Source organism: Lactuca sativa, chromosome 5 (genome assembly GCF_002870075.4).
Source record: "Lactuca sativa cultivar Salinas chromosome 5, Lsat_Salinas_v11, whole genome shotgun sequence".
In the NCBI taxonomy this organism is placed as follows: Eukaryota; Viridiplantae; Streptophyta; class Magnoliopsida; order Asterales; family Asteraceae; genus Lactuca; species Lactuca sativa.
In genome coordinates, this window is record NC_056627.2 from 116,621,096 (window position 1) to 116,643,792 (window position 22,697).

The 22,697-nt window shown below is 35.2% G+C and overlaps 1 protein-coding gene across 1 annotated transcript; it reads right to left on the bottom strand.

Annotated features, from left to right (window-relative positions):
- Positions 1-18,485: 18,485 nt before the first annotated feature.
- On the bottom strand, positions 18,486-22,477 carry LOC128134194 (uncharacterized). The gene is made up of 4 exons (XM_052771672.1): positions 21,437-22,477; positions 20,506-21,249; positions 18,915-18,977; positions 18,486-18,863 (listed from the first exon to the last, which is right to left on the bottom strand). The coding sequence occupies exons 1-4, from the start codon at positions 22,475-22,477 to the stop codon at positions 18,486-18,488; spliced, it is 2,226 nt and encodes a 741-aa protein (XP_052627632.1).
- Between the last annotated feature and the right edge of the window lie 220 nt (positions 22,478-22,697).

Below are 22,697 nucleotides of genomic sequence, written 5' to 3' on the forward strand. Positions count from 1 at the left end.
ATTTGAGGGATGTTGCTGGTTGGATAGATAAGGATGGTATTTGCAAACAATTTTCTTGCAAACAGGTGTGGGGTGATATTAATAATTTTGGAAGTAAGGTTCCTTGGCATGATATTGTTTGGTATGGTAATGGCATTCCTAGAGATTCATTTATTTTATGGATGGCCATTTTGAATAGATTGAAAACTCAGGATCGTGTGAGAGTTTGGGAAATCTCATGTAACCTCCTTTGTCCTTTTTGTAATGTTATACCTGATTCACATAATCATCTCTTCTTTAAATGTGAGTTCTCTCAAGTTATTTGGAGGTATTTTTGTGATAAGATGAGTATTAACCTTGTAATGGAAGACTGGAATGACCTGATCCTAAAGTTTTGCAAATTGTTTTATAAGAACTCTGCTGTGAATTTGATTAATAAATGTGTTCTTGCGAGTTGTGTTGCCCATATTTGGAAGGAAAGGAACTCTAGGATTTTTAATAAAAGGAGAATAGCAGCTGAGGGAGTGATTGCTTGTATTGAGAATGAAATCTGATTAAAGCTGTTGGGATTAAGGAATAAGGCTAAACTGGTTAATGGTAAAGTCTATAAGGTTTGGTGTATTTCTGGAATGGATAATAACTAAGAGATGGAGATCAGATTCTGGATTGTAAAGTTGTTGATTGGTGCGTTTTTTCTTTGGGGATGGCAGCGAAGGAATTCTAATGAGGGTATTCTTATTAATGGAATTTGGTGGGGGCAATTTTGGAATAATTGTTTATACAAAGGAATTGACGGAATTTGTCAATGGTTGGGGAGTTTTCTCTCTAATCATTTGACTTGTACCTATGGGATTTTCTGTTTGGATATGATCTTTTATGAGATTATTCAAATAGAGAATCCTAGACATGTGATTGATGCCATGTCTAGTATGAAACTTATTCTGAAATTCTGGAGTTTTGGTGTTAGTTTGTGGTTCGTTGGTTTTTGTATTTTATGCAGGAAGTTACTGCATTGGATGAAGATGGACCTCAGTTACAAGAAGGAGGAGAGATTCCTGCTGAAGACTAAGTGGAGGATGAAGGAATGGAAATGGGATAGAAGAATTGGGATTGATTATTTCTTGGGGTTACTTTGGTTTTGCAATGTTGAGTTGTTTAGTAGTATTATATATTTTTGATTATATTTTGTGTATTGTCGTTTGAGGATTGTGGGTTTAGAAGTTTTTTTCTTAAAGTTAAGCATTGGACTGAGGGTTTTTTAAGGGCCTTACCCCTTGCTGTGATTCTTATGATTTTTGGGGTTTTTGGTGGTGCAAGGGGGTGAAGTTACCTTTTTTTCCCTCTTTCAATAAGTCCTTGGGCTTACTTTAAGGATACTAGGGTTTTTTGGGTTTTTGGGTGGCTATTTCTAGTTTTTAGAAAATGGCTTGGTAGTTGGTTATGGATAGGTTGGTTAATTTGTTTTTTGTTGGAATTGTTTGTTTTTGGTTGATGTTGTATTCTTTTATTCTTTTTAATAAAGTTTGCAGAGCTTTGGCTCTTTCAAAAAAAAGTATTGACTCATGAATGAACTGATTCATTGATCTAGCAATAGTATAAATATGATCCTGTGCTACCCCGCTGGTAGCTTACTAATGATGTAACTAGTACGCATGAATATGGAAGCACTTTTATGTCTATATATGTACACCCTAGTGATTCCATTAGACGAGATCGAGATCGATGAAAACCTTAACTTCGTGGAGGAACCGATCGAAATCATGGATCGAGAAGTCAAACGTACGAAACTAAGTCGCATCCCATTAGTGAAGGTTCGCTGGAATGCCAAGCGGGGACCGAAGTTCACTTGGGAGCGAGAAGACTCGATGAAACAGAAGTATCCACAACTCTTTCCAGATCCATGATTTGTATTTGTCTTGTATCTTGTCTTGAATTTCGAGACGAAATTCCCTCTAACGGGGGAATAATGTAACAACCCGAAATTTCATATCACTTCTTGTAACGCAACTTGTAATCCAATTTGATCAATCAGACGTCGTTTCCAAATTCGTTTCCGATTTCGCCATTTTATTAAGTCATTAACTTATATTGATCTAAAATGACTGAATGGGTGTCTTAATGCCATTAGATATCATTTTAACACCCCATTATAACTATCGGAATAATTCTAGAATCGACCATATCGGGTCACGACAATTTGGTCGGGTATGACCAAAAGCCCCACTTAACACCGGTATCGGGTAGATTTCCATCGTGTCCAATTCCCGAGCACTATATAAGTGATTCAAAGCTTTCATTTGAAGCTTTTGGCCATTTCTTACATAAACATTTCCAACCTCTCTCCTCAAACTAGAATTAAAGGTCCAAATCTCAAGTTTAAGGCTTCAAATCTTTGAGGTAACTTCCCTAGCATGTTATACAACCTCTTTAGCCTTCAAATTTGAGTATAATCTATGAATTAGGACCATAATTATGTGTTTACGGCCCTAGAACTATCCTAGGCCGTAAACTCATATAAATGAGGGTTTTTGAGCCATTTAACCCTTCCAAATCATATATGGGACTTAGATACGACCTTAAGACTTATTAATTGGGACTTGAAACATCTAAAACATGAATTATATGGGACAAAAGAGAGTTTATGGCCAAGGCTCCTTCTTGGGCCGTAAACTCCTCTAAAATGGGGATTTAGAGCCTTTAAACATGTCCAAATGCCTTGTAACTTAACCAATAGCCTTGTGGTAAATCCTAGAATCATCTAAAAATGGTTTGGAGATCTTAAACACATCAAATGTCATACATATTGGAGTTTACAGCCTAGGCACATAGCCTTTGGTCGTAAACTCATAAAATGATGCCAAAAATGCTCCTAATTCACCCTTAAGGCTTGGATAAATTCCTAGAATTACATATGAGTGTTTTAAACATCAAAATCTAATTTTTCCTAACCATATTAGAGTTTACGGCTAGAGAGTATGTATCTGGGCCGTAAACTCATATAAAGGTGTTAAATGAAGCCTAAAATTTATACCAAGCCTTAGAAAATTAGTTAGAATCACATGTGATTGCTCCTTGTGCCTTAAACAAATTTTTCTTGACCATGAGTGAGTTTACGGCCGTAAACTCTAAGTTTACAGCCTTAAACTCCCTTTTAAATGATATAAATCCTTTCAAACCATTCCAAGGCAATTTAGAAATCAATTCCAACAATCCCCGTGTCCAAACAAGCCATTAAACACCCAAATTCACACCAACATGAGTTTACGGCCGTAAACTCATGTACGGGTGTGTTTTGTGGTTGTAAACTTATTTAAATGTTTACTCTTGGGGAGTAAACTCAAGTCCCAAGTCCCTAGTGCCAATACATGTCCGTAGATGTCACCTGGGTCACTCCAAACGCTCGTTTTGAGGTGTTTAATCTCGTCGGAGTGTAATGTTCTATTTAATTAGTGAATGTATCCCTAATTAAATATATATGGACATTATTTCATTTTACATAGGGACATCGCGAGTAATCAAGCCCCGAACCCACGCTTATAATCAAGGTTCTACAGGTTTAGAATTGATGATTCCACTTTAACTTCATTTTCCTCGATGGGATGTGAGCTTAAAGAAGAATCAGTTATTTGACTACCTTTTCAATCTTAATTATATACGACTCGTATACACGAGATTGTGATTTGTGAAACCATGTATAAATTCTAATATGAACTTCAGGACGGAGAACTGCCCAACCCTACGAGTAATCGCATCATCATGTGAACAAACTTAGAACCCAGTATGAGTCCATTAAGCATATCGCCCTACAGTATAAACACCTATGGAGATGCAAGAACAGTCCGGACAACTTAACGAATTGCACAGAAATAGAATTGGAAGACTAGGCTTTCCACCCTGGAGAGCCCCAGTCTTATTCTTCCAGAGGTCGACGGATTGTATCGTATGTACCTCAGATATCGAGGACTCCGTCAAGATTTTCCATTAGAAATCGTTGTCTCTACCTCGCATAGATGAAGTGGTTGAGCAAACGCAAGGAAAGAATTACTTTCAGAAATGGACCTAAGATCCGAATATCACCAGTTTGAGTGTAAGGGAAGGATGTCCTGAAGATTACCCTCCGAACTCAATGCGGACACTTCGAGTCCGTAGTGATACCCCTCGGATAGGACCAATACGCCCGAAGCATTCATGAGTTTAATGAATAGAGTCCGTCTTTCTTACTTGGATCAGTTCGTCATTCTCCCTGTAACGACTTACTTATCTACCCTCGTAGTAAGAAGGAACCCGCAGAAACATTACCCTCGGAGATACTTTTCGCAAAGTTCTCTGAACACGAGTTTTGGAATTGAAGAGTCAAAATTTCCTAAGACACACTATTAGTGATGTGGAAATTCTTGAGTACTCTGTCAATTTGTCAAAACCATTGAGAATTTGTCGACACCAGAGACGCCGACAGGAATTCGCCAAATTCTAGGTCTTACAGACCTACGGTCATAGATCATCAAGAACTCCTCGCAAATTACAAAAACCCGTATGACTTTAACCCAGCAAGGGGTGGCCCTTGACGGGGAAGATAAGCAAGAGAAAGAACCTTTGGAATTCCAAGTGAGAGACCAAATTCTTTAGGAAATCTCACTCTGGGAATGTCTTAATACGTTGCATAAAGCGTGGAAAGCTAAATCCAAGATAGATAGGACCTCCGAGATTCTTACCAGAATCGGTCCTGAACCTCGCAAACTAGACCTACTCCGCTAACTCAGTAAAGTATATTTACTCTTCGCGTCTCGATCTTGAAACCATGCCTTTCCGTTAGGACCCATGTAAGCATACTCGACGAGATCAAGATTAACGAGATCCTCGCCTTCGTATAGGAACCGTAGTGACCCTCGCCCGAGTGGTCAAGCGGATGAAGCAACGCCGTCGCCATTTAGTGAAGGTTCGTTGGGATACCAATCGAGGACCCAAATTCACTTATGAACATGAGAAACAATCGATTAGGAAGTTTCCCACCTCTTGACTCGATCATTCATACCTACTTCCTTACCTAAATTCTAATTTCGGGACAAAATTCCCTTTAACAGGGGGATGATGTGACAACTTGAAATTTTCATTCGGTCAAACCCTAAAAGTCAATCACTTCGATTTATAGGTCAATTACATTATTACTTATTTTAGAAAATTTAAAGTTCGTTTGATTATTTTAATATTATTCTTTAAACGAACGGGTGAAAGAAAGTGTCGTCTCGGGTTTTGAAATTTAAAAACCGCAAACACCTCGTGTCTTAGAAGTTCACGACCAAACTTTTATGTTTGGGTCGAAAAATCTTCCAAAAAATGCAAACACCTTAAGCATGAGTTTACTCCCCAAAAACTAGTCATTTGTGTTTACTCCCCATTTACCAAAAGAGTAAACTCCAAAAATCCTCTCAAGTATCATCCTAGAAATTATTCAAGATCTTCAATCTAGTAAGTGTTTCTAGCACTTTAAAGTTAGTATATCACTTAATCTAGTGATTGTACATCCTTTAATCCATCCATTTTTGTGTTTTGACTAGTTTTCCAAAAACACCAAGAACACACACTAGTGTTCTTGGACTTTAAGTTCATTTCAAGCTTCCACAATGTAAGTACTTCTATCCTAGAGTCATTTAAAGCTTGATATACATGTTTATATCAAATAAAAGCCCCAAGAACACCAAGTTAAAGGTATTCACGGTTTTGGGAGGTCCCAAAACCGTAAACACCAAGAATAGGGCCAAAGTAGTGTGTTAGGGTGCCTAGATGCTTCACAATGCCTTAGGGACTTGTCTAGATTCATCCTTGATGAGTTTCTCACACAAAAGCACCAAAATCATACATTTTTATGTTTTTACGGTTTAGGGATCTCCCAAAACCGTAAACACCCCAAATATGTGTAAAAGTCCCATAAATGTCCCACGGTTGTTCCTTATGTCTAAATCTAACCTAGACTATTGCCATGTTTGAGCTAAGGACTTGAAAACCGCCAAATACCAAACTTAGGAGTTTAAGGTAGTAAACTCATGAGTTTAAGGTAGTAAACTCATGGAGAAATGGTCCTTAGACCGTAAACTCCATTTAGGAGTGTTTTGATGCCACACAACACTTCCTAAGGCTAAATCATGAAGTAGGAATGCTTGGAATAGCTTAGAAGACTTCAAAACAACAAATGGTCAAAAGGTTAGGAGTTTACGACTGTAAACTCAAGGGGTATTGGTCCTTAGGGAGTAAACTCATTTTAAGAGTATTCCTTAAACCCCAATCATACTAGCCTTTCCCTACAACACTTAGACGCGCTCCTTAACACTTATAACACTTATACAAAGTGTTTGTCATGTCCTAGAGTGTCTTGACTTGTTTATTAGTTGTTTAAATACTAATTTTTTATATACATATGTCCTCATATGTAATTAGGATCTTTGTGCGTGTCTAAGTCTTCACTTGACACCAAGCACTTATCTGACACTTCCTTCCGATCCACTCACAACAGGTGAGTTGATACCCCTTAATCAATGTTTTAAATGTTTTTAAATGATTTATGGGGGGATACTAGTAGAATCATGCTACTTATTATGTCAATCACATGTGATTAATAAGCAGCGTTCAAATGATTTACTATTTATTAGCCGTTTTACCAAACAGTTTCCTTCAAATGATTTTCATAAACACTTTATATGTTTAAAACTCCTTATTAAACTGTACATTTTACTCTGTATGTTTCATTTCAAACTCATTTACAATTGTGTTTCAAACAAATGTTTCTTTATACTTAAACTGTTTTATCAAACCCATGCTTTCAAACCATTTTATAGATTGACATCTAGTCGATCTTTTCTTAGATAATAATTATGTTGAAAGGTTTTACAAAACTTATTTTATGCTTTTATATTATCAATTGCATGCCTATATATGTATAGTTATATAAGAAATGTTTAAAAGACTTAGGAAGGCTATCCACCCTATTTCCTTTTTCGCTTGAGATGTGGTCTGGTGGGATATCGGGTACCCATCCGAAGGTCGTTTCAATATTAGTTATATATCCTGTGTACATATATAGTCATAAAGGTTCTTCCAGTTCATTCAATACCCTTGGGTAGCAAGGGTATACATCCATGTTAATACGTACCAGTTACATTACTAGTAAGCTACCATATGGGTAGTTTAGGAAGATACTAGAACTATTACTAGAACGCGATATCATACAATGAGTTAGTTCATTCATGAGTCAATGCTTGCTAGATAGATAGAGAACACACATTATAGCTAGTGCACACAGTACATTACTATACTATTACATAGATACATCTACATGAGTACATTTACATGATTACAGTTACATGAATACATTTACATGATTACCTTTACAATGATTACACTTACATGAGTACTTATACATAGATACATCTACATGAGTACATCTACGTAGGTACACCTACATGAGTACATCTACATAGATACATCTACATGAGTACCGTACACTTACATAAGTACGTCTACATAGATAACATATGATGAATTAATAGTACATTTTATATGTATAGATTCTGTTATATAATCCTCATTCTTATCTTCACTTTGTGATACAATCACATAATCGGCGAGATAGATTGGATTTAATAACCTAGTACCAAAGGATACTTGTGGAATTAACCATCCCTAGAATCTCTGTTAGCTACAGAGGTAAAAGCACATCTACGGATGTCAACGGTTGATACCATTACAACTATACTTTAAGGGACTGACTATTCCTATACCCAGCTGTTAGCAACATCTACGGATGTCTTCAGTTGGCACTGTTAATTATCCTAGTACAAAAGGATAACACTTAGGTTATTTATATTATTACCTCCATCTTGTGACTCATTCACATAACTGATGAGGTGAATTATTTGAGTATTCTAGTACCAAAGGATACAAATTCTTATAATAATAATAATAGTAGCATAGTTAAGTCTTGGTAGAAGACTACATTAGAACAGTTAAGTCTCGGTAGAAGACTACATTAGAACAGTTAGGTCTTGGTAAAAGACTGCCTTTTATACTAGTAGGAATCATAGGGATTCTAGGGTTTTTCAAACGTTTACAGTTGTTTTACAAACATTTTCATACTTACACGAACTTCCTTTCAAAACATTTTCAAGTCTTTCATTACATGTTTTTCAAATACTTACATACAAATTAAGACACTAAAATACTTATGATCTCACCAGCTTTAAAGTTGATACTCTCTTTCAAAATAACTTGTATCCTCAGGTCAACAGCAGACAGGTACCGATGCAAGGTTTAGAGAAGATGGAGCTCGTTCAAGACTCATCTTTTATTTTGTTTATACTTTAGTGTCTATTATAATTTGACAGAGCACTTGTATTAAAATTATATTATTAATGCAATGAATGATGTTGTTGCTTGTTTACTACTTTTCATTTTTGTGATACTGTGCATGACGTCCTCCGCCCCAGAACGTTTCTGCCGTTCTTGGTTTTGGAATGTGACAAGAACTTCCTGAACACTACACCAGCTGCTACCCTCATTTCAATCTAGTTTCCTTCCACCTACATATGTCGAATTTAGGGGTGTTTGGCTTAGCTTTTTAGAGGCCAAAAGATCTTTTTGGAAAAGTTACAAAAAGTCAGGTTTTCCTGACTTTTCCAAGAAGTTGATTTTCCTTCTTTGTAAAATCCAAAAGTAGCTTTTGAAGTCTTTTGCCAAACATCTTTTGCCTAAGTTTTTTTCTAAAAGGACTTTTGGCCATTCAAAAGCTAAGCCTAACACCCCCTTAACAAACCCAAATCACCTATCTGAACATGTTGATCAAGCTCCATTGGTTTATAGTCAAAATAAAAAGAGAAAGAAAAAGAAACCTATAAAGCTGTCGGCCATGGCGCCCTCCTCCTCCTTCTATGTCTTTCACCGTCGTCTAGCACCACCTAAACACCCCAGTTAATGATTTCCAATCGGCAGCAACCTAATCACCAAACATCACTCCACCATTGACGGTTGTTGCTGTTGTTCCGTTGACTTCTGTGGTCGGCGACGAGAATGGAGCACGAGGACTCATCGGAGACTAATCGTTGCTACGATTCATCGTCGGAGAAACCCACACCCTTCCTCCTTCGTTCTTCCTGTTGATCAAACAACTCAAAAAAACAAAACCCCCACCAAATGTTGTTCCAGTTCCGATCCACACCTCCATCTTCCCTTTGTGTTACCTGCCAAAATCAGAAGAGAAAAGGCGACGAGTAACAGTCGGAGCCGCCTCTCGCCACCATTATTGTCGACCATAGCCTCTCCCATCGACCTTGCTGCCGTTTTCTTGGCTCACTGTCGGCGGAGATTAAAGCAATCCAAATGAGGCTCTCTGGAGTTCGATTCCTCCTCCCAACCTACCAGCCATTGCCGGAGATTGGACCCTTCTTGTGGTTCCGTTGGTTCGTCGCTCCTTCTGTTCCTATACTCGATTTGACGAACCAATGAAGACGATGAGGCGTCAAATCCCTTGTACCCCAAACCTTGTATCAGATTGACAGAAACAGTCCCTTTAATTAAAACTTTAAATCGGGAAATCATCCCCTGACATAAATCTTTTCAAAGCAGGTCCCAAATGATTTAAACATTTTAAAAACAACCCTTTTGGATATAATTCATTACAAATTAGTCCCTTGTGTAAAATAAATTGCAAAACAGCCTTTTCCTTCAAATATAAAATATTTGAAAACGAGCCCCTTTAGTTTAAAACATTACCAAATAAACCCTGAACCGTTTAAAAGTCCGAGAACGAACCATTCACGAAGAGCTTCACCAAAAGAACCGGGATCGGGATCACGCTTCGAATGTGAGTTTCTACGGCCCCTCTTTTACTATTTTAATATTTTGGGGGAGAATATATATGTGTCTATTAAAGTTTGATGATTTTCAAGTTTTATATACAAAATAGTATCATACTTTATTATTGGTCAAAAGTTTATGATATAGCAATCTAAAAATGTGATAAATCACCAATAAATCTATTAGGTTAAAATAGATTGTTAAAAGATGATATATTTATACTATACGTAAGATATAAATATAGATATTGAGAAAATTCTTAAGATTATAAGTAGATTGCTATAATAACACATGTTGATATTATAAGTCACACGAATGATGATTGTGTATGTATAAGTTAAAGTATTTCATGGCAGCACGAAAAGGTATCAAAATGACCAAAACTTATTATTCATGTATATAGCGAAAGTACATTGTCATAATTGATGGAATGATTAAATTTATGAAATTATATGATTATTAGTTAAAATTATAAGATTTAACTTTTAATACATATATAAGCTTATGTATAAATGAAGTGAGAATTTATTAATATATTTTTGTATTAATTATAACAACATAACTTTGTTATACTAAGTTATTTATTCTTATCACAATAAATAACATGATCGACTTCACAACTTAAGAGTCACTATTTACGAAATAAATACTTGTCAAGTATTGTATTTAAAGACTTTATCTTTATCCCAAATTAAATGTATTAAAATTATTCTCGCATAATTCATATAAAATATGGGGAATATAGAACTACGGTCGATCCAAACTTGGATAAATTCAAAAATTAGCTATTATGCTAATACAACATTGAAACCGTATCTAATATGATAAATTCTTGAAGTTAAGAGAATTTCAGTTATCGTTTTCCTAAACGGTGAATAATGTTACATATCCAGTGAATTTAGAATGGAATATATAGGTTCATTATACCTATTGTATGTAGGTTCATCATACCTACCCCATGTATTCCGTATAGGTTCATCATACCTATTCCATGTAGGTTCATCATTACCTACTCCATGTATTTTGTATAGGTTCATCATACCTATTTCATGCAGGTTCATCATACCTATTTCATATATTCCATATAGGTTCATCATACCTATTCTGAATACCATATCCAATACGTTTGAGTTTCCATTATAAACTATTCCGGGTTTCGCGAAAGCTAAGATCTCAATACTTAGTAGAAACTCTCCAATATATAACTGTTAATCCTCGAGGGAACGACTAACGTCGGGTGTAAGTGTCATATTATTGATTTTATACGGTACGACCGCCCGCCTAGAGTTGCTAGCTACAACTACATCTGACGAGATGAATTTTGGCGCTGACGTTAGCATTATCGAAACATTACCACATGTTACAACGAGGTGAATGACTTTAGCATGCGCGCCTTATTATGGTGTCGGTGCATTAATAAAGTACAGTGTGACGAGTTCGGTTGTGATTTCATTATAAAATCCCAGTTTTGTTTCGTTATCGTATAGAATCGATATTGGATTTATACGAGGTTTATGTTCACTCATTCCAGTTGTAAGAAACTGTATTTAGTGGGATAGCTTGTGACTCAAAGCAATAAGTGTCAGTACCAAGAATTAAGTCAGATAACAATTAATTAATATCATGACACGGCTCTGACAAGATTTATTAAATTACATAAAATAAGTTATTTATATAAACCATTTGTTTTTATAAGAAAACACAATATTTATGTGGGAGGAGTTTACCCCACCGGCTAAGTGTCGGTTTTCAAATTAAGTCAGATAATACTTAATTACTGTCACGACGCGATTTTACAAAGTTCATAAATTCAATACTTATGATTTTTTTTATAAATGATACAAATTCTTTTATAAGGTTTCAAGAGTAAAGTTGGTTATTTTATGTTCTCACAAAGGGTAACATTTCTTATTTTTATATAATTTGATATTCAAAATCTTTATATAAAAATGCATTTTGATATAAGTCTGAATTACTTATATGTATTTTCCAACATTTGTACATTTGGATTTGAACAAAGGGTATTTATGAATGAGTCATAACACAATGTTATAACCCAATTATTTTATACTTTTAATAGAAAAGTATGTATTTATAAAAGCTGGTCAACCAGGTAAATTTTATTAAACACTTTTGGGTATAAAAATACTCTGTTTCAAAACTTGTAGAACTCACCAACAATTTTATTGACATATTTTAATGCATGTATTCTCAGGTTATTTAGCAGGTCGGAAGTGTTCGCTCAGAAGACTCTCCGTTAGTTATATTATATCTTTGTAAACGCCGGATTGTCAGACGTGTGTCATGATTTAGCAATAGTCATTGTTAATGTAATTTCTATTTCAGTAATAATAGAAGATTATATTTGTACTGTTCAATGTATGTTTAATAACTGTGATTACTGATTTACGTCGCGCACCTCGGCGTTTCCGCCGGCGGCCGAGGGTGTGACACAAAGCTTTGATGAGCATTGTTTAATTCTTGAGTTCCACAATAGAAGACTATGCAATTTAAGCAAATCTTTGATGAGCATTTTGTGATTCTTGAGTTCCACAATAGAACTCTATGCAATTTAAGCTATGCTTTGATGAGCATTGTTTCATTGTTGTGTTCCACAATAGAAGTCTACACAATTTAGCAAAGCTTTGATGAGCATTTTTTCATTCTTGAGGTTCCCCTTAGAAGTTTATGTCATTTAGCAAAGCTTTAATGAGCATCTTTTAATTCTTGAGTTCCACAATAAAAGTCTATGCAATTTAAGCAAAGCTTTGATGAGCATTGTTTCATTCTTGCGTTCCACATTAGAAGTCTATGCAATTTAGCAAAGCTATAATGAGCATTGTTGAATTCTTGAGTTCCACCATAGAAGTGTACGTAATTTAAGCAAATCTTTGATGAGCATTATTTCATTCTTGAGTTCCACATTAGAAGTCTATGCAATTTAGCAAAGTTTTGATGAGCATTGTTTAATTCTTGAGTTCCATAATAGAAGTAGTCTTCGTAATATAGCAAAGGTTTGATGAGCATTGTCTAATTCTTGAGTTTCACAATAAATGTCTATGAAATTTAAGCAAAGCTTTGATGAGCATTGTTTCATCCTTGAGTTCCACATTAAAAGTCTACGCAATTTAACAAAGATTTGATGAGCATTGTTTAATTATAGAGTTCCATAATAGAAGTAGTCTTCGCAATTTAGCAAAGGTTTGATGAGCATTGTTCTATTCTTGAGTTCCACAATCGAAGTCTATGCAAGTTAAGCAAAGCTTTGATGAGCATTTTTTTCATTCTTTTTTTTTTTTAAAGAGCCAAAGCTCAGCAAACTTTATTAAAAAGAATAAAAGAATACAACATCAAAAAGTTCAAACAAAATACAAAATTAACCACCCTATCCATAACCAACTACAAAACCACTTTCTAATAACTAGAAATAAACACCCACAAACCCAATAATCCCTAAAATCCTTAAAGGTAGCCCAAAGACTTATGGAAAGAGGGAAAAAAGGTAACTTCACCCCCTTGCACCACCCAAAACCCCAAAAAACATAATATCCAAAGCAAGGGGTAATGCCCTTAAAAAAACCCTCAGTCTATAAGCTAACCTTTAAGAAAAAACCCCGCAATCCCATAACCCACATAACACAATACACAAAGTAAGACCAATAAAAGATAACACAAATAAACATCTCAAAAGAGTAATAACAAATAAACCCCACGAAATAGCCCTTCCCTAATCTTCTGTCCCTTTCCATATTCTCCGTCCTCCTCATAGTCTTCAACAAGGAATCCTCCAACTTCTTGCAGCTATTGCCCAACACCATCCATTGCACCACCATTATGCACCATAAACACAAAACGAAACACAACAAAATAACACCAAACCACCAGCGAATCAGATTAAGTTTCATACTAGATATGGCATCAATCTCTTGTCTAGGATTCTCTCTTTGGGTAATCTCAATTAAGATCATATCCAAACAGAAAATCCCATAGGTACAAGTCACATGATTTGAGAGTAAACTCTCCAACCAGTAACATATTCTGTCAATTCCTTTGTTTAAACATTTATTCCATAAATACCCCCACCTAATTTCAGCAATAAGATCACCTCCATTAGACTTTCTCCACTGCCAATCCCAAAACCAAAACCCATCAATCAACATTTTAGCAAACCAGAAAATGACATCCATTACTTAAACTTTATCCATTCAAGAAATACCCCAGGTCATATAAATCTTATTATTAAACATTTTAGCCCTTTTCCTCAAACCCAACAGCTTTAACCGAATTTCATTTTCAATACAAGCAATCACCCCCTCAACCGAATTTCTTCTAAAACCAAAAAGTCTAGAGTTTCTCTCCCTCCAAATATGAGCAACACAGCTAGCAAACATACATTTAATAATCAAATTCTCAACAGACTTTAAATTAAGCAAGCTGCATAACTTTAAAATCAAATCATTCCAGTCATCCGCCAACAAATTAATACCCACCTTATTGCAGAAATACCTCCAAATTCTGATGGTATAATCACAATTAAAGAACAAATGATTATGAGAATCAGGCACAATTTCACAGAACGGACAAAGTAATTTACCATTCACTTCCCATCCTTTAACACGATCCTGAGTTTTTAATCTTTTCAAAATGGCCATCCACAAAATAAACGAGTTGCGAGGAATGCAATTAGAAAACCAAACAATATCATGCCAAACAACTTTATCTCCAAAATTATTAATATCACACCACACCTATTTACAAGAAATTTTTTTACACATACCCTTCTTATCCCTCCATCCTGCAACATCCCTTAAATTATGATCAATACAAAACATAGGAGCATCCTTCAATCCAGGGAACTTGTTAACCCATTCAACCGACCAAGAATAAGTATCATAGTCAAGAACATCACTGACCAAAGAAGAATCACTAAACCCATTACTAACCCATTCTCTTCTAGAAATAATTAAACCAAGAATACCTAATGGATGCCACCAATCATGCCATAGAGAAGAATTCCTCCCATTTCCCACACACGAAACAATATGGGGCCTGACAATTTTCCTCACCTCCAGAAACCTCTTCCAAGTCCAACTCATACTTTTTTTTCTGCAAAATATCCCAAAAATTTCTGTTACTCTCACCCATTGCACCCACAAAGAATTTTTGTTACTAATCACACTCCACACATGTTTAGCAAGCAAAGCATCATTCTATTTCCTTAAATTCTTAACTCCCAGACCCCCATACTCCTTAGGCTTGCAAATATCATTCCAATTGACTTTAGCTTTCCCTTAGATTATCTCACCATTCGCCCACAAGAAACTTCTGCACATCTTTTCAATCTCATTAATAGTAGCAATGGGAATTTTAAAGATCGAAGCCCAATAAACATGAATGGATGTTAAAACAGAGTTAATGAGCTGCAACCTACCAGCAAACGACAAAGTCTTACATTTCCAATTGAAAATTCTCAACTTAATTTTCACAATCAGCTTTTTACAATCTCTGTCAAACAGCTTAGTGACACACATAGGCACACCCAAATATTTAAACAGAAATCTCCCAACATCAAAAGGAAGGATACCCAAGATAATCCTTCTCATATTAGGCTTAACACAACTAAAATAAATCTGGCTTTTTTCCATACTCACCTTCAGCCCTAAAACATTTTTGAATTCAACAAGAGCATCTCTTATAATTCTAACCAAATTCCCATTACCATAAGAGAAAACCAACAGATTCATCAGCAAAGCATAGATGGGAAATATTGAGGGCCATACATTTACTATGAAACTTAAAATTCTGGCCATCTTCAATTTTCTTCAAAAAGATGATATTAAACACCTCTATAACTATAGTAAATAGGTAAGGAGATAAAGGATCACCCTGCCTAAGACCCCTCTTTCCTTCAAAATACCCATGATCTTCACCATTAAAATTAAGCATGAACCATGGCAAAGAAACACAAGCCATAATCCACTGAACCATAACTGGGTGAAACCCAAACCCCTGCAGAACTCGATTAAGAAAATTCCAATCCACCGTATCATAAGCCTTTTGAATATCAATTTTTATAGTGCATTTAGGAACTCCCCTCTTTTTTTATACCCCACCATCGACTCCTGAGCAAGGAGAATATTATCCAAAATAGATCTTCCTGGAATGAATGCTGATTGATTCTTGCTAACAATATCACCTAAACAATTTCTGATTCTGTTCACTATAATCTTACTGATACATTTATAAAAAGTATTACAGCAAGCTATAGGACGGAAATCAGAAACTTTCCTCGGAACCTCCACTTTAAGAACCAAAACAATTCTTGTAGCATTGATCCCCTTCAACAATTTACCAGTCCAAAAGAATTCCCTCACAGCCTTACACACCTCCGAACCAACTATGTTCCAAGAACTTTTAAAATTTTTTTGAGGAATACCTATCAGGACCAGGGGCACGATTGTCATCTATATCAAACATTGCAGCTTTGATCTCATCATCAGTAACCACTCTAATCATATTAACAGCCACCCTTCTATCCAATTTTTTATGAAAAAAAATCATCATTTAATCCCGACAACTCAGTAACATCTTTACAACCCACAAACTTATTAAAATGAGAAACAAACTTATCCTTCATAGCCTTCCCACTAACCCATCTTCCATCTTCATCAAGGACCATCTGAATACGATTGTTATTACCCCTACTCTTCACAATTCTATGAAAAAATTTAGAATTATTGTCCCCTTCCTGTAACCATTTAATCTTAGCACGCTGGGCAAGAAGCTTTTCTACATCATTACACACAACATTAAAATCACAGAGAATATTAGCATGCTCTTCCCTGATCTTGCAATCAAACGGATTAAGATCAATTTCATGTTGTTTACATTCCAACTCTCTTCTTAACTGTTGAATTCTCTTCCCAGCATCCCAATGCTTATTGCAAAGCTCCCTGCAATGTTTTTTTAATAATCTTCATCTTTTGACATACTTTGAACATAAAGAAACCATCAATATTAATATCCCAAACTTCCTTGACCAAAGGCAAAAACTCCTCCTTCTCAGCAATAAAATTAGCAAATCTAAAAGAAGGATTCCACTTCACTTTGCCACCAGGAATATTTAAGATAGAAGGACAATGATCCGAATTTCTATAAGGTTTAAAAACAGCATAAGCCAAAGGATGATCCGAGATAAATTTCAAATTGACCATAACTCTATCTAACTTCTTCAAAAGACCCTTATTCCCAGCAAGGGTTTTATTCCAAGTAAACTGAAACCCATAAGAATTCAGGTCCTCAACTTTAATAAAATTTAAACAATCAACAAAATCTTCAACTCCTTTGCGCGTTTTAGAACATCCTTCAGAATAATCCGATGGCTTTAAAGCAACATTAAAATCACCTAATAAACCCCAAGCTTCCTTCTTAATAACCAAGCTATGTTTCTTCAAATTATCCCATAGCAATCTTCTCTCCATATAATTCGAAGCAACATATATAAAAGACAAATACATGCAAAAATCAGAATCACAAGATTTAACATAACAGTGGATAACTTGCTTGGACTGAGAAATCACCATAACATCATAAAGTCTAGGGTTCCAACCCACTATAATTCTAGTTCCAACTTCACAACTATTATTATTAGAAACCCAATCCCACTGCCCAAAAGTCTTAGCACAAACATTTTTGAGATTTAAGACCTTGACATGAGATTCCACAACAGCACAAATACCAAGATTATTACTCCTAATAACATCAATAACCACCTTCTTCTTAACAACTTTATTCAAACCCCTAACATTCCAAGCACCTATGACATCATTGGGAATTAGTAGAGTTTTTGGCATTTACCTCCTTAAATGCCTGAGAAATCCCTATCTTGTTGTTATTGTTTTCCTGTTCCATCCTGCAATTCTTCATTTTATTACATTCTTTTTCTATTTTACCCCTTCACCCTTATTAGAAGGAAGCACCTTATTATTCATGATTTCATTAGCATCAACAGTAGAACCAACACATTCTACTTTCTGATGTATAACAACCGTCTCACCCTTGGCATCCTCTTCCATTTTATCCAACACTTCCTCTTTACTCTCTCCCAAAATTTCAAACCTGTTTTTATTACTTAAGCCATCACCAGTGTTAGTCTTACGTTCCAAACTTTTATTACCCTCCTCCTTTTTATTATCCTTTTTAATAATATACCCCTGCATTTTATTCTCCTTTAACCCCTGACTACCAACCAAATTCTGCCCATTAGCAAACTTCTCATAACTTCTATTCTTTTCTAAATTCCAATGACTTATCCCTTTATTGTTCCAATTCTGATTTTTCCCTTTACCATTACCACCTCTATACCCATTATTGCCTTTGGAATTATTACCCCTGTTCCAATTCCCATTCTTCCTATTATTTCTCTGATTATTCGATTGAGTATAACCCTCCAGAAACTTACTAGTGCCTTCACCATTATTGCTTCCTGTCACCTTCTTATAACTGACATCTGTAAATCCATCCCTATTAACCACTTCCTTCCCTTTATTGTTCTTTATGTTTCCATCATCCCCAATCTTAACCACTTTCTCTACATTCATAGCTGCAGCACATACTTTATCCATATGCCCATAGACTTTACAATGATTACATCTAGACGGAATTCAAGCATACTCAACATCAAAACTTTGAATCACAGCAGAATTAGAAACAAAATCCCATATAGAAACTTCTATTTTCTTTCTCCATTCCTTCTCAGCTGCCATTTCAACAAGAATTCGAGCATAAGCATTTCTACCTTTATGTTCCAAACACATATCCTCTGTAAAAGAGTCAAAAGCCAATGGAATCTCTATCTTGCTAGCAATGATACACAAATTTTCACCACTCCATACTTCCAAAGGTAAAAAAAATTTAATCCACACCGGAATTTTATCTTGCCTATTCTTAGTTAAAGTCAATCCTGGTCTCCACCTTTGAAGGAATAAAGGCATATTATTGAACAACAACCAAGGACTGCCCTCCAATATAGATAACATCCCCTGCTCATCATTAAATTTAAAAAAGAAAAACCCTTTGTTGTTCATGAATACCTCTTCTAGACCCACATTCTTCCATAACCTTCTAACCTCTTTCTGAATCACAGGAAACGCCAGCTTCTTATCAATCATATATCCATATAAAGTATTAGTATATGGAATACTTTTTTTTTTGAAAAGAGCCAAGGCTCAGCAAACTTTATTAAAAAGAATAAAAGAATACAAATACAAATAAAATAAAGAACAATCAAAAAACACTACTCAATCCAACCTATCCATAACCAACTTCCTAACCATTTTTTAACCCTCACAATAAACCTCCAAATACCCCAAAAAAACCTTAAAATTCAAGACACTGCACCAAAGACTTATTAAATGTGGGAAAAAAGGTAACTTCATCCCCTTGCAAATTTTATACCACTTAACAATATTATAACCAATGCAAGGAGAAAGGCCCTTAAAAAACCCACAGTCCAACAGTGAAAACTTAAAAACCAAATCCATAAAGGTCCAAACCCAAACAAACTAAAGCCAAATTTAGTGGACCAAAAAACATAAGACACATTAAACGAATTCCTCTGCAGAAACTTCACGAGCTTAATCCAGCAACTTCTTCTTCCTATCAGCTCTTGAATCCACCCTCTGTTGCTCCATCTAATATTCTTTAGCATCACAATATGAGTCCTCAAATTGAATCTCCTGCTGTGCGCAATCCCAACTTCAACAATCTTGACAAACATCAGCAAAAAGATCATCCTGCAGCCACAAAACAAGAAATAGAAGGAGCACCAAAACCACCATAAATTTAGAACCAGTTGCAGACTAGACATGGCATCAATCACATGTCTAGGATTTTCCATTTGAATAATCTCAAAAAAGATCTTATCCAAATACAAAATCCCAAAGGTACAAATCACATAAATCAAGAGCAAGCTCTTAATCCAGTGAAATAATCTGTCAATTCCTTGAATCCCGTCAATTCCTATAATTCTGGCTTTCCGAAAATACCCCCAATACAAATCTCCCATACAGCCAACCAAACTAACCATCAATCCCATATTAATCTAAATGTCTAAACTGAAAGAACCAACACCAAAAACCCATACAGAGTCCTTCATTTATAACAGAAATTGTTTCCAAATATACCCCAAGACTGTAACACTTCCTCACTGACCATAATATTCATTTTCCTCAACCCTATCAACTTCAATTTAATTTCATTCTCAATACAAGAAATCACTCCTCTATCCGAATTTCTCAAATTACAAAAAATCCTTAGATTTCTTTCTTTACAAATATGATAAACACAACTAGCCAACACCCATTTTTTTTATCAAATTCTCAACAGTTCTAGACTTTAACCCAGAACATATATTAAGAACTAAATCATTCCAATTGGAATAAGAAACAACAATTCAGTCTTGGAACAATAATGATTCCAAATAGTACTTGCGAACTCACATTGGAAGAAAAGGTGGTCATGCGAATCAGAAATTGTTAAACAGAAAGGACATAGCAAAGAACCAGACTTCTCCCAAAATTTAACTCGATCTTGAGTTTTCAATCTATTCAGCACAACAAGCCACAAAATAAAAGCATTCCTGGGAATACAATTCCTATACCAAACACAGTTCACCCAATTAACCTTGTCTCCAAAATTATTAATATCTCTCCAAACTTGTTTGCAAGAAAATTTCTTACTCAAGCCTTTCATATCCCTCCAAACAATCATATCCCTATTATTTCCAATATTGCAGAACATGGGCCCATCAATCAATCCAGGAAACTTATTCACCCAATCAACGGGCCAAGCATAAGAATCATTATTCATAACATCACTGACTAAAGAATTATCATTAAAACCATTTCTAATCCAATCCCTCCTAGCAATAATTGTACTTAAAATACCAATTGGATGCCACCAATCATGCCACAATGAAGTATTCCCCCCATTTCCAATACAAGAAACAACATGAGGTCTAATAATTTTCCTCAATTCCAAAAATCTCTTCCAAGTCCAATTCATACTTTTCTTTTTCCATATATCCCAAAAATTCCTTTTACCAATATAATTTTCTCTCATCCATTGAACCCACAGAGAGTTTTTGTTATTAATCAAATTCCAAACATGCTTGGATAACAAAGCATCATTCCATAATCTCAAGTTCTTAATTCCAAGACCTCCATTTATCTTTGGTTTACAAACATCACTCCATTTAACCTTGGCTTTCCCTTTGACCACTTCTCCTTTAGCCCACAAGAAACTCCTACAAATCGATTCAATCTCCTTAATAGTAGCAATAGGAATTTTGAATATAGAAGCCCAATAAACATGAGTTGAAGCCAACACAGAATTTATGAGCTGTAATCTTCCAGCAAAAGAAAGTATCTTATTTTTCCAATTATACACTTTCAATTTAATCTTATCGACAAGAGCTTACAGTCTTTTTTGAACAGCGTATTCACACACATTGGTTTTCCAAGATATTTAAAGGGTATTTTACCAATATCAAAAGGTAAAATACCCACAATAATCCTTCTCATGTTTGGCTTCACACAACTAAAGTAAATCTGACTCTCTCCATACTTGCTTTCAGCCCCGAAACAGTTTTAAAGTCATCAAGAGCAGACTTTATCACTCTCACAGAATTCCCATTGCCATAAGCAAACACAAGTAAGTCATCTGCAAAACATAAATGAGTAATTTTCTGATTTTCACATTTGCAATGATATTTGAATCTATTGCTATCATCAATTTTCTTCAGCAATAATAAATTGAAAACCTCCATAACCAAAGTGAACAAGTAAGGAGATAAAGGATCTCCTTGTCGCAGCCCCCTTTTTCCTTCAAAATATCCATGATCTTCTCCATTAAAATTCATCATAAACCATGTAGAAGAAGTACATGCCATAATCCAATTAACCATGATCGGATGAAATCCAAATTCCAACAGGATCCTCTTAAGAAATTTCCAATCCACAGTGTCATACGCCTTTTGTATATCAATCTTTAAGGTGCATTTTGGCCTTCCTTTCTTATTTTTATACCCCACCATCAATTCTTGAGCAAGCAGAATATTATCAAGAATTGATCTTCCTTGAATAAAGGCAGATTGATTCTTGCTAACAATATCACCTAAATTGTTCCTTATCCTGTTAACAATTATTTTGCTGATACACTTATAAAAAGTGTTGCAACAAGCAATAGACCTAAAATCAGTGACTTTTCTTGGACTATCCACTTTAGGAATCAGCACAATCCTAGTGGCATTAATACCCTTCAATAATTTCCCGGTCCAGAAGAATTCCCTCACTGCTTTGCATACCTCAGGCCCAACAATATTCCAAGCACACTTAAAGAATTTAGAAGAAAACCTATCAGGTCCAGGGGCATGGTTATCAGCAATATCGAACATAGCCACTTTAACTTCATCATCAGTAACTACCCTTATCATATTCATGGCCACATTTCTATCCAACTTATTATGAAAAGAAATTTCATTAAGAATAGATAAATCTGTGTCATCTTCACATCCCAAGAAATTCTTAAAATGATTAACAAATTTTTCCTTCATCGAATTCCCCTTAACCCATCTTCCATCCTCATCAAGCACCATCAAAATTCGATTCCTGTTATTCCTGCTTTTCAAACAATTGTGAAAATACTTCGTATTATTATCCCCCTCAACTAACCATTTGATCTTAGTTCTTTAAGAAAGCAACTTTTCTTCATCATTACAAGCAACATTATATTCAAAAAGAATATTAGCATGATCCTCCCTATATTTAGCATTATAAGGCTCTTGATCAATTTTCATTTGAATATTCCCCAACTCC